The 12385-nt window shown below is 36.3% G+C and overlaps 1 protein-coding gene across 3 annotated transcripts in view; it reads left to right on the top strand.

The window, feature by feature from the left end:
* Positions 1-12385, top strand: part of PLCL2 (phospholipase C like 2) — a 109061-nt gene that overhangs the window by 85061 nt on the left and 11615 nt on the right. For all 3 annotated transcript variants that reach the window (XR_007505769.1, XM_049798066.1, XM_049798067.1), the window contains exon 5: positions 568-643. Coding sequence is in view for 2 of the 3 variants with exons in the window: in XM_049798066.1 (XP_049654023.1) it covers positions 568-643 (76 nt within the window). In the remaining variant the exon portion in view is untranslated. Of the gene's footprint in view, positions 1-567; positions 644-12385 lie in introns of those variants that run through there.

Below are 12385 nucleotides of genomic sequence, written 5' to 3'. Positions count from 1 at the left end.
TAAAGGAATCATTGTGTTTTCCTTATCCTCCAGTACCAGCCCCGAGTGATTTGTTTTCCTCCATAGAGTTGTCTCATACATATGTACAGGTCAAGCCACAGAAAGGCAAAATGTAGAGGAACAAATCTGGAAAAGCAGTGGGATGATCCCTAGGAAAAAGAAGGCACTGGGTGGTGAGTGATCATCATCCTGAATGTCAGAGTGAGTGAGGAAGAGGAAACCTGCATCCAGGTTATCTCACCGAAGCCACCAAAAGTGAATTACCTGGTAAATAGTTGTATAATTTTCACTTGCTTTGCTAGGCAATGAATTATGGAGTAGATATTTTACTTCAGTGTTCACAGATGCCAGCCCAAAACCATCATATTTTTTAATGTCCTTATGCCACCTTTAAACCACTTCTTTGCCTGGTCACAACCAGGAAAATGAATGTATTCATTATGTTAACAATAAGTATTAGATTATTGACTTGAGTTCAAATTTAAGCACCTTTTACAGATTAAAAATTTTCAGTAAAAATTGAATTTTACTGATATTTCTGTATATTTTAATTTATTTTCTCTACAGATGATTCAGACCATCAGGACTCTAGTTGAAAATACAGATAGCTTATATGAGAAGATAGTACAGTGTCAGAAAGCAGGTAAGTACAAGCTGTTTTTTAAAAATGTTATAAAGAACTTACTGCATTTCTCTTTCTTTCCCAAAACTTTTAATTGAGTTTATTTATTCAACTGTAGCAAAAAAAAACCCCAAAACCCAACAACAGGAAAACAAACAAAAAGGTTTATTGTAATTAAGGCATGTACAGTAACAGTGAAAAGGACATTTCAAATCATAGAAAGCAAAGATCCATAGAATTACAGCTTGACTTTGGAAATCATGAGCATTTTATATATGGACAGTAGCTTGTCAATATAGTCATTTCCACAAATGCAGACATAGGATTAGAGGAAAGAAAGTGAATGATCTTTCTTCACAATGAAATCTTTTAACCATTTACTCTGATCTTGTCTTTTACTACCTTTTACTACGTGAGAACTTTTCCCCTTTTGTCATGGTAGGCTTAATGTCTTCAAGAGCCTTGGTGAAGTACTTTGCCTTCTGATAATTACATGACAGTAGTTCAGTTATTTCATCCCTGTGTTTCTCTAGATCTATTGGGTGGATACCCTCTGGTTCTGCTGATTTGTTACTATTTTATCTATTCAGAGTAAAACTGATATTGTAGACAATTACACTTATCTTCTGTGGCAGACTTTTTAAACCACATGGATGCAGAAAGTCTGATTTTTTTAAAAAACTTTCTTATGACCTATTGGTCCCCTATTCTCTGGAATTTTTCCTGTTTCTGATACATACTTGAGAGACATTGCATAGTTAGTTCTTTATCCCTTCACAAATTGCCTCTTTTTCACCTGATACTTTGTAATGGGGTTCTCATTTGAACACAACTTTGAGTTTTGAAGGTTTCCCTCTTATTTTGAACGTCTCTGACCTTGCTGTTTAATCATGCTTGTTTTCTTTTGGTCTTTCTAACTTATTTTTTAAACAATGTTATAAATTTACTCAAGAGTATTGAGGCATCACATTTTGCATTAGAAACAGGAAGGCTGCCGGAGAGTCAGTCAAAGTGTCTGCAACCATGTCTTGCATGACTCAGCTGGGACAAAAACTTTTTATATACAAATACATTTTTATCTGTCAGATATTCAGCATCCTGCTGCTCCCATAATATTCCATGATTTTCTTCCATTCTTTGATCTGCTTCTCTGCTCTCCTATGAATTTCAGTATCTTTTCTTCATTCTCTTTTACTGAAAAGAAAAAAATAATGCTCTTCCACCTTCGCCCTTCCTTTACAAACTCTTTTCTGTTAGCAGTGTCTTCCAACTTGGATCAGCAACAGGAGTGCTTACCCACTCTGAATTTCTAGATCTCCCCTTTATTCACAGCTCATATTCCTCAGACTCTGTGAACTTTAGTCAAACCACAGAACTGTCAAAATACTTGAAAATTTTAATTTGTCCTATTTACTTCAAGCTGTCAAACATAAATAATCATAAATACCATGAGTGACAAAGTATTATTTCACATAACTTTTTGGTAGATGCAGAGATTTATCTAAACTACGAAACTTAAAATATATCATGCTGCAATAAAGACATTGTCATTCATGTAGACTTCTACGCTTACTTCTTGAATCATCTCCCATTTTTGTGGTGATAGTGTGCCATATGTTTTTAGCTTTGTCACTGTCTGAAGCAGCTTAGATCCTTGGTTAGAGGTAAAGCAAAAGCTAATTGCCTATTTTACCTCAAATTTTAGAATTGTTGCCCTTCAGAAAAGATTGCTTTCTACTAGCTGATACAGATTCCAGTAAACTTCCACATGTCTGATTTTCTTGAGTCTTACAACCTTATTTTACGTGAAGTGCAGCTGGGTCCAAGAATCCTTTGTTTAAGAATGCTAAAGACTTAAAGCCCATGCTAAATAGCAGAGATTTTGATCTCATTTGAATGAGAAACCTCCAGCATGGTGACATAAGCCTAAGTATGGATTATGTAACAGATCCTGCTATTCAGGGCAGCTTTAGCCCTGCAGGGTCAAAGTACTTTTTAAGATGAATCAGCTGAATTGAATTACCTTTTAATATCAACAGTTTTCAAAGAATTTCTTATGACTAATTGATCTCATGATCTCAGTAGATGCTACTTTATTTAATTCTGAGTAAAAGAGTGTATGTTTTCCTATGTAGTTTTTTTATAAGGAAAAAGTAAAATTATGCTCTTGTCTGGGCTTTTTTGTTCTGTGGCTCAAAGAGTGAAAAAGCTGCTAAAATAAGAAGAAATACGCAAGCTGCCAATAAGCAGTAAATTTTTCTTGTCATGAAGAGGCTCATAAGAGCATTCTGTTAAGTAGGCAAAGTGGACTTCCTCTATTAAACTGTTTCCTAACTTAAGTTTAATAATAAGACTTTTGGTCTCCTTTAAAATTAATTACTAATTTCAAAATAAATACACCATTATTTCTTACTTAGGTTGATGCCTATTGAATAAGCAAAACCACAATTCTTGAGATTCAGATTCTTTGCTATTAATCTCTAAGAACACATAACTGGAAACGTCTCTCCTTATTTTGGTCCTTTAAAATTAAACCATATCAAAAAACTTCTTTGTTTTCTTCATATCAGCATATTAATTTCAGCTCAACACAGTTATTGTAGTTGAGTAGTTATTGAAAGCATTTTAGCGGCATTAACTAATGAAAAGATAAGGAAACATAATATTGCTTTGGTTCCCACTGTACTTCTCATTCTTTAACAGAATTAAGAAAAAAGTCTGGGTAACTTCAAAATGATTGCAGTGCCATTTATTTTGCTATTAAGCCAGCTAAAGATCCTGCAAGAAAACAGAATGTAGGTGCTAAAGGAAATTTAAAGATAATCCAGTCCGTCCCCTTAATCTGTTAAAGACCTAAAATGCTCCTGTATCTTCTCTAGAGTAAAGAATTTGAATGTCCACGTCACCTTACCCAATTCGTGGACCTCGTTTGTACCCAACTCACATCATTCTTGTACTTCTCTTTTGAATCTTCTATAGCATTCTTTTGCTTTAAAATTTAAATACTGCCTGAGCTCATCACTGGTTAAAAGAGAGAACCACAGTTTAGGAATTCATTTTGGTGTTCAGCACTGGGAGCTTAAAGGGACATGCGATATGCCAAGTATTCATTAAATGATATGGGGGGCAAACAATGACCGAACACAGTTTGCTGGTGACAAAGAATTATTGAATGTAATCTCATGTAGATATGACTGTGAAACAGTACAGGAAGATCTTGTGACACTGAGAATTACAAAACAATGTGTGAAATGCAACATCAGTAAGGGTAAATGAATGTAGGGGAAACAGCAGTCTCAATACCTACAAGAAGTGGTCTCTTAAGGTTTCTGTTTTAATTCAGGAAATTAAGTGATTGTATTCAGTTCTAACAGTGTCAATTTACTGCTGATATCATGCAAAAATACGCATTCCAGCACTGTCTGCTGATAATTCAGATTGCTTTTTTTCTGTGTGGCTTTAGAGTTGTAACCTTCCCTAGTCATCTGTGCAGCCAAAACTCTTGTTCACGTTTTCTTGTCTTCTGGGATCTCGGCTACACTATCGTTTTCTCTGAGTTTGACCATTATAGTTTGGCATTATGTACGTTATTTTCCTGACTGTTGTTTTGATGATGTCTGTACCTATATTCATTTCTATACTTTTTCCTCATTCTACATGAATATGGAGCTGCTTTCACTTTTCTTGTGTTTGCTCATTTGGTAGCAGGAGTTTCTACTGCCTGATAGATTGTCAGCCATCGTCATGCTTTCTATTGTGTTGTCCCACAGGCTCGCTGTAAACATCCACGAGGCTGCTTCCTTTGAATTGTTTTTTTAAAATATCCTACAAATACAGCTAGATTGACACATGTCCTCCTACTACCTTAACCAAAGTAGTTTTCATTGCTTCCTTGTACTCCCCACTCTTTCTTTATCCATCTGTTCTCGTCTTTCCTCATACTTTGATTCTAAGTTTTTGGAGCAGGGACTGTCTCATTTATTCCATCTGTACAGTGACTAAAACGGAAGGGACTTAGTTTATTAAATAATGCAAGTAGTAAAAGACATAAAATGAGCACATTTTTAAACGTGTACTCCAAAGCAGTCCTTCAGCAGTGTCAGAAACAGGATACAGTTTGAAAAAAGGGAATATCCAGCCATTCTGGTTGCTGTCAAAGATAAACACAGTGCGCAATATCCATTGGGAAAAAGTTTTATGTCTGTGCTTCATGCAGAAAAAGACTAGGATAAGGGCCATACAAACACTGCAAATACTTATTGTAGTTGAAAATTAAAGTAATAAAATCAATTTTGTTCAACTAGCGATAACTCTCAGTTCCCAATTGTTACTGCGTAAGTTTTTCAGCAAAACAACACATTTACTGAGCTGTTTCTTTTGCTGTTTGTTCCTCTTATTTGCATTCTAAATTGCCTTTTGACTTAGGGTCCACCAAAACAAAGCATGTAAGATGCAGAAAAAGTAATATTCTATGTTTTATGTTATGTACAGATTAGGTAATCCATTAATAGAGGAAAAGAAATTGATACAAATGAATGTTGAGGAGCACTTTTGGCTGGGTATATAGGCATGAGATTGAGTTTTTATTTAAACAGTGAAGGAGAATGACTAAATCAGTTGCTCCCAACATTTTTGTAGTTATTCCTGACTTGAAAGAATTTGCAGTGTTCATTGCTAGGTACTCCATTGTGTAGAGTTTGCACAAGTTCAGCAGAACTTGTTAATCCATGTCTTCTGAAATGCTGCCTCTCATCAGCAAGTCTTGACTTTTGATTAGAAGCCACTGCATTTAAACTATGGCTTCATATGTAGAGATTGAAGAAATGCTGCTTTATCCATTACCGTTGGACTTCATAACTAAGCAATATTTAATCTGACTGCATCAGTAGGACATGCTGATCTTCAAGTTAAGTCCTATAGTTGGATCCTTTACTATATTTTTTCATGAGGTTCACTGTTGAAATTAAACAATCTGCAATATTTACCACCATCACATAAACTCCAACATCGCCTGCTATGACTAAAACAGCACTTAGAGGCCCCTCTCAGCAAGTCTTCATTGTTCTGAAATACCTGTTTTTCCCTGTTTTCTCCTTCTTCCCATTTTTTCTAAGCCAGCTATCAAATTATTTTAACTCCTTTCTTCACACTTGTCACAACATCATTTTGTAGGTTTATTAGCACAATAGGCTGTCTCCTGTACTTAAGGAAAGGTGTCAATAAAGGGCATATTCAGGACAATCCTTTTCTTGGTATGTCTCTTAACTTTCTTTCTGTATTCAGTCCATTTTAACCTGTTTTTTTCTTTCCTCTTTTACTCCATCTGCTCCATTTTTTCTACAGTTTTTTCTTCCTATTTGTCCTTCCTCAGGTCACTCCACTAAGCATCTCTGGGTACAGCTCCACAGCAGGTTAGGTTATACTGTCATTGCATATACTCCCTGGCTCTGTAATCCTGTTCCTCTCCTGTGCCTTGAATATTCTTGAAGCCACATTCTACTGGGGAGAAGGGGGGGGAAGTGAAGAATTGTGCTTAGATTGACTTAGGTAGCATTGGTGAATAAACGATCAGTCTTTTTTCTCGATGTTCAGATTTCTCTCTCCATTGTTACTCGCACCAGTCATACACCGTATTTTTCATATATTGCTCCTCGTACATAGCTCACTGTGATACCTTGGATGTTGCTGGGTTTTTTGAGAATCTGATATATTTTGCACAAGGGTGGATGATGCCTAGGATACAGCTCCTATACTTCAAGATGTTCTTAATTAACTCACTTGCTGCTTCCAGGGAAAACACTTAAACTAACATAGACTTTTGTATTGTTCTCCTGAGTTTGCCCCTTCACATGAAGCCTTTTTTTCCCTACTATTAATGCAATTCTAGCCCAGTAAAAGATCAGCTTGTATTAATCATGACTATATAGAGCTGCATGTTCAACTTCCAGCAACCTCAGTGAGCAAAAATGATTGGACAATTTAGTTATGTACTGGAAATCAGAATAAAATTGTAAGAGGCTAAAATAGAATTCTTGATTTTAAATAGCCTTTCCCAGTACAGAAATATTTACAAAATTAATCTGTTATATTAGCTTGTAGTTCATATTTTTTAGCAGTTGCCTTCTACCTGCTAAAATGATGAAAGAGGCAAGATTAATTATACCTCTTAAGATACAGAGATGTATACTAGAGTGCACAAATACAGCAGACATTTTATGTACTAAGATCAACTAACAGGCTACACTGTTAACCACAGTCTAACCCGAGACAGTAGGAAAGGATGAGGAGTCCATTTATTCCCCTGTGGACTATCTATATCTATGTGTGACAACATAACTAGTACAACAGCTGCTGACTGAGACTAACCAACAGTGCCAACCTATCTATCTATAGATATAGATGGGTGTTTAAAAAAAAAAAAAAGCAGAGTTAGTAAAGTGTTATAATTTGAAAGACAAATTTTGTAATATGTGTTATTAGCCTAAAGCACTGAAAAGTTGAACAGGCTTTCAGATATACATTTCCCCTTCTTCATATTTTAAACGATAGCAACAAACAATAACAATTACAGTTTGGGGAAATGGCTCTGCGTTTAACTAATTGTGTTAATCAGGCAATTTGAAAGAAAAAGGTAACCAGCTTCTCCAGAGCAGAAGGTGATATTAAAGAAAGGAGAAGTTACATTCCTGTGGAAGCAAAAGAGATAATAATTACGATTGCAATGAAACAATGTGGTCTTAGCAGGATCTGAAGACTGGGAGAAATTTTAATGTGGCATAAATCAATGTCTTTATTAAGTCTGCTTTCTAGCATTCAATGAAATCAGGATCTTTTTTGCTTAGACTTTCACTGGTGTCCCTTGAGGATCAAGGCTGATAAATAAAAGATGGAAACAGCAGTCTGTGGAAAAAATCCTCTTCCTCATAGCTTTGTGTTTGTGCCCTTTATTAACAGCATTAATTCATTCTCATACCTCGTGTAGTGGCTTGACTTCACCCACATTCAGAAATGTGGTCTGTCTTCACAGAGGACTGTCCTTGTGGATGAAAGTTTTCCCTGCATTGGGGGTGAAATACCAAGTCTTCTTTCCAGAGCAAATGTTTTAATATGTGAAGGCCTGGTTTTCTGTGTGTTTTTGTAGGACTGCTGTTTTGGAGGTACACAAAAAGTGTTGGTGTGTGGCTTTTATGTGTTTTGTAGCTTGATACGTATTTTGCCGACTTCGGTGTCTAGAAGGTTAATGTTACATAGGAGCATTCTTGACAGTGTTTGAGGAACGTGGAGCTGGTTACTCAACTCCTGGAAGTAAACAACTTTTAATTAAATCAAGGCCATATGTCACAGAAGTCCGCTTTGTAACTTCCTAACAGTGTAAGCTTAGTGCTGCAACTACATTGAATCTTGTCTGACAGTGGTTCATAAAGAAGTTGGTGACCATCTTATGTCATAAGTGGTTCCCCAGCATTGAAGAAAGTGTCTTATATTGAAAACTGAATTACTGTGATTGCATATGGAACTGGATGAGTCTGGATTAGTCCTTGCAGAGAGGATGGCTTTCAGCAGGCTGTGATGCCATTGTCGTTTGGGATGTTGGGATAAGAAGGTTATCTCAGGCATAGAATTTGTTTTGCTACTTTTAAAGAATAAAAGGGCAGCGGGCACCAAAATGTATTTTTAACCATCTAAATAGAGGCAGTACTTGGCTGTCTGCATTTGGGGAACATTTCCACTTACTATGGAGATACTGCACATTGCCAAAGTTGAAATAATTAAAAAATACTGAAAACTGATTTAGTTAATGTATTATTTTGTCAAGTATTAATCTAAATATTTTGCCTTGTGTGGCAAGGTTTTGGTAGCAGGGGGGCGGTTACAGGGGTGGCTCGTTGTTTTGCTAAGGATTCCTTGAAAAATGAGTATCTCAACTCTCAGTTAAAGAAAAGGTGTGAATTTTTTTCCTATAAACTGAGGTTGCGTGCCAGGGCTTTGTGATAGTAATTCTTACAAAAGCAAACAAATTGCAGAGTTCCAAACAGTCTGAACTCCCACCTTACAGACATGCACTCCTATTCTCCACGTTTCAGTCTCTTTTCACATCAGAGTTTTCCAATAAGGATATATGTATTATACAGTAAAAAAGAAAAAATGCAAACACATGCAGCTCAGTGTCTTAAGGCTACTTGTGTAATATGTGCCATATATATGCCTCAGTTAGTTAAAAAATAGCAGAATCATGTATATGTCACATTTTAATCAATATCTTAAGTATACTACCTTGGAACTATAGTGAAAGCCCAGTAGTGGGAGGAATTGCTAACCAAATTCCAACAGTTGTCATTTCTAGTTAGTAATTAAGGATAGTGAGATTCATATGAGGTTATTTCATTTTGAAGAAATTAAGAAACTGTTTTTTCCAAGCTAAATACAGTTGAATATGAGTAACTTTTAATAGTATCTACAGTATTGTTTCTGATATGTATCCCCAAATAAAACTTTTTCCTGAAGATACAGTGTTGGCACTACAAAGCCAACATATCCAATATGCAGGGAAGCAACAGAAATAGATCTTTCTTCCTCCAGGATTTCAAGCATCAGCAAAACAATAACATGCATATTGTAAGCTCACATGCTTGTAAGTTACGAAAGGTTTTGGATATTTTGAATATATTTGTGACAATTAAAATATTGATTAAAAATCCAGGACTATAAAATAGAGCTCAGATTTGAATCTGGAAGTTATTCTGACAAGTGAAGGCTCAGAGTTCTTATCAGCCCATCAAGACTTGTATTGCCTTGTATGTTTTATTTAGGAAAGACATTTTTTTACTGAAGTATGCCATAGCAGTAACATACCCCAGTTTCTATACTATCATATCAGTTCTTGTTTAGTTTATAGACATAAACATTCCATCAGAATATGCTGAGCATATTAATTAATTAATGCAGGTTTGAGGTCTGCCATGTAATATTATTTAGAGGATACATCATGCAGCTAGTTGAGGAAACACAGGACTGGAAGGTCCTGAAGTCTACCCCAGGTACAATTTTTGGAAATTGATCGTGTCAAGCTCTATTTTAAAATGGCTATGAGGTATTGATTTGAGTAATTTTCTGCTTTTCAAGGCTGCTTACAGAACCACATCTACAATGGTAATAAATTTTACATAAATTCCAATTTTACTGTTGCGCAGTCATCCTAATATTGTCCTTTAGCTGAAATGATTCTTTGACGTCCACGGTCTTATCTGACTGATGTGTATCTATAGAGCAGTTACTTCTCTTTTTGTTTTCTTTTTGCTAGCCTAACCAAGCAACTTTTTATTAAGTGTCCTCACATGATACAGGGTTCCTATTGCATTGATCAGCTTTATAGCACTTCTGTTTTCCTCATGCTGTTTGAAGTTATTGAAAATGGGAGAAAAGAATTGTACATAAAATTTCAGAAGAGCATCTTGAGTGTTAGGATTTTCCCAGGAGGGATGAAGAAGCGTTAAAGCCATCTAATGCATTGCAGGGTTGGGGGGGAGGATCTGAGAGAGGCAAAAGCTAAGACAATCATGAAATTCAAACTAAACTAATCAGCATTCACTGGGGAACCAGAAAGTGATTCAGCACTGTAGGGGAGAATAATTATTTGGCAATACCGAAGACTGAGGGAGGTGATCCTTCCCCTCTACTCAGCATTGGTGAGGCCACATCAGCAGTGCTGCATACAGATCTGGACTCCCCAGTACAAGAGAGAGACAGACATATTGGTGATGGTCCAGCAAGGGCCACAAAGGTGATTCATGAATGGAGTTCATCTTTCATATGAGGAGAGACTGAGAAAGCTGGAGCAGAGAAGGCACCGTGGGGATCTTGGGTTGTCGAACACTGGACGAGGTTGTGGAGCCTCTGTCCTTGGTGATTCAACACCCAACTGGACACAGTCCTGGGCAACCTGCTCTACCCGACCCTGCTTTGAGCAAGGCAGCTGGGCTTGGCAATCGCCAGAGGTGCCTTCTGACCTCAATGATTGTGTGTAAATAAGGATTTTAGTAAAGTTGACATCTCTAATCAAAAGAAGTTTATAGAACTGAGCTTTCTGGCTCAAGACAACAGTCGCTAATAATTTCAGTTTAGATAAAAACATTTGTGCAGTGGGCACAGACTAAAACCCAGGAAATTCCATCTGAACACAAGAAGAACACACATCCTATATAATCTTTGTGATCACTCAGAAACTTATATATAATATCCTTTCTAACATCTGCCAATATAAGTGGAAAACATGAGTAACTTGTGCTTTTTGGATTAAGCAGGTGCTATATGCAGGAATATATTAAGAGTGATACGGGTTAATATTGTGTCTGTTATCGTCCAAGAGCTCTCAGGCAGTTGAAATTTATTAATGGACTAATAATACTAGAAGTAATTAAGCCTCATGAAAATTATTTGCTTACTGTATCTTAAGGAGAGAGAGATATGAATTTTTACTTGCAAGGAGATAGAAAATTCTGTGTATTTATTAAAAAAAGACATTTAGCATTCAGTTTTCTTTGCAAGCATATCTTAAAGGCACTTTTACATGAGTTTATATGGACATATTTTTCATTTTATTAATGCAGCTGTAAATGAAAAGCCATTTCCTCTTTTTTTTCCTTTTTGTGTTAATCTTATAAGAAGTCAGTTTCATTTTGTAATTTAACAGTTTTGTTGTTATTTTGCCACTATTAATACATGAAATAGTTCCAAGGCAAGATGCAGGAAAACCAAGCAGGAACATAGAAGGGGACTACAAAGAGAGACAGTTAGCAGTTTAAATGCTGTGCTGCATTCATACCCTGAAATTAAGTTGTCCCTATATTGTGTAGTGAATATTCTATTCAGCAGATGGAAAAACTGAGACCGAGAGGTGAAATAATCCATTTCAATTTATCATGCAAACTAGGAACAGAAACAGAAATAAAATTCAAATCTACTTGTCCCTGGTTGTATGTTTAGACTTAGAGTAGGGTAGCTTTAGTTTAGCGTGATAATGAGTTGCCCTATCCAGCCCATAAGAGATGTTGAGTGCTGTTTAAGCAGGAGGCACTTGTCTGCTGAGGGTTTACATGTGTGTACCCTGGTAGGATGATCTGACTTTGTTTCATTTTCTGAAAAAGGGCACTGAGATGTTGCTGCTAACTGCCAGGAATATTTAGCTGGAGTGGAATGACTTTGGCAGAAGAGACATGGGTGTAATGCATGAATGTCAAGAAGGAAGAGAGTCAACACAGAAGGTAGTCGGTGACCTAGAAAAGAGCTCTTCTAGTTACCTGAATATGTGGCCACCACTGTCTCCACGTTTGAGATGCTAGTGACTTTGTATACATACGCATAACCAATTTCACATCGATCATGCAGGCCCTCACCATTATTCTTAATCTCTCTCTCTCTCTCTCTCTCTGAGTGGCTTCGGTTCAAGGTCATTATTGATCACGACTGCCCCTTGATTTGAAGGGTAATATTTATAAAGAAGGAAATGAGGTAAAGAACTTCAAAAGTTTAGCAGTATAGTCTCAGAATTCGTGGTACAGATCATAAAATCTGGATTTTTATGGTGGCTCTAGAAATGTAATGTTGTAAATATGGATCTGTGCATAATCTTTCCATGATCATATTGCGAGTTTATTTTTTTTGGATGATGTGGACAGGAGATGAATACTTGGAAATGGTGATGGATGAATGAACTTTAATTTCTCACCTGGTTAGAAATCTGTTTTGGGGAAATAGAATATGAAT

This window comes from Accipiter gentilis, chromosome 4 (genome assembly GCF_929443795.1).
Source record: "Accipiter gentilis chromosome 4, bAccGen1.1, whole genome shotgun sequence".
Lineage (NCBI taxonomy): Eukaryota > Metazoa > Chordata > Aves > Accipitriformes > Accipitridae > Astur > Astur gentilis.
The sequence above is the reverse complement of the archived record's forward strand: the minus strand, read 5'-3'. Positions and strand labels throughout refer to the sequence as shown.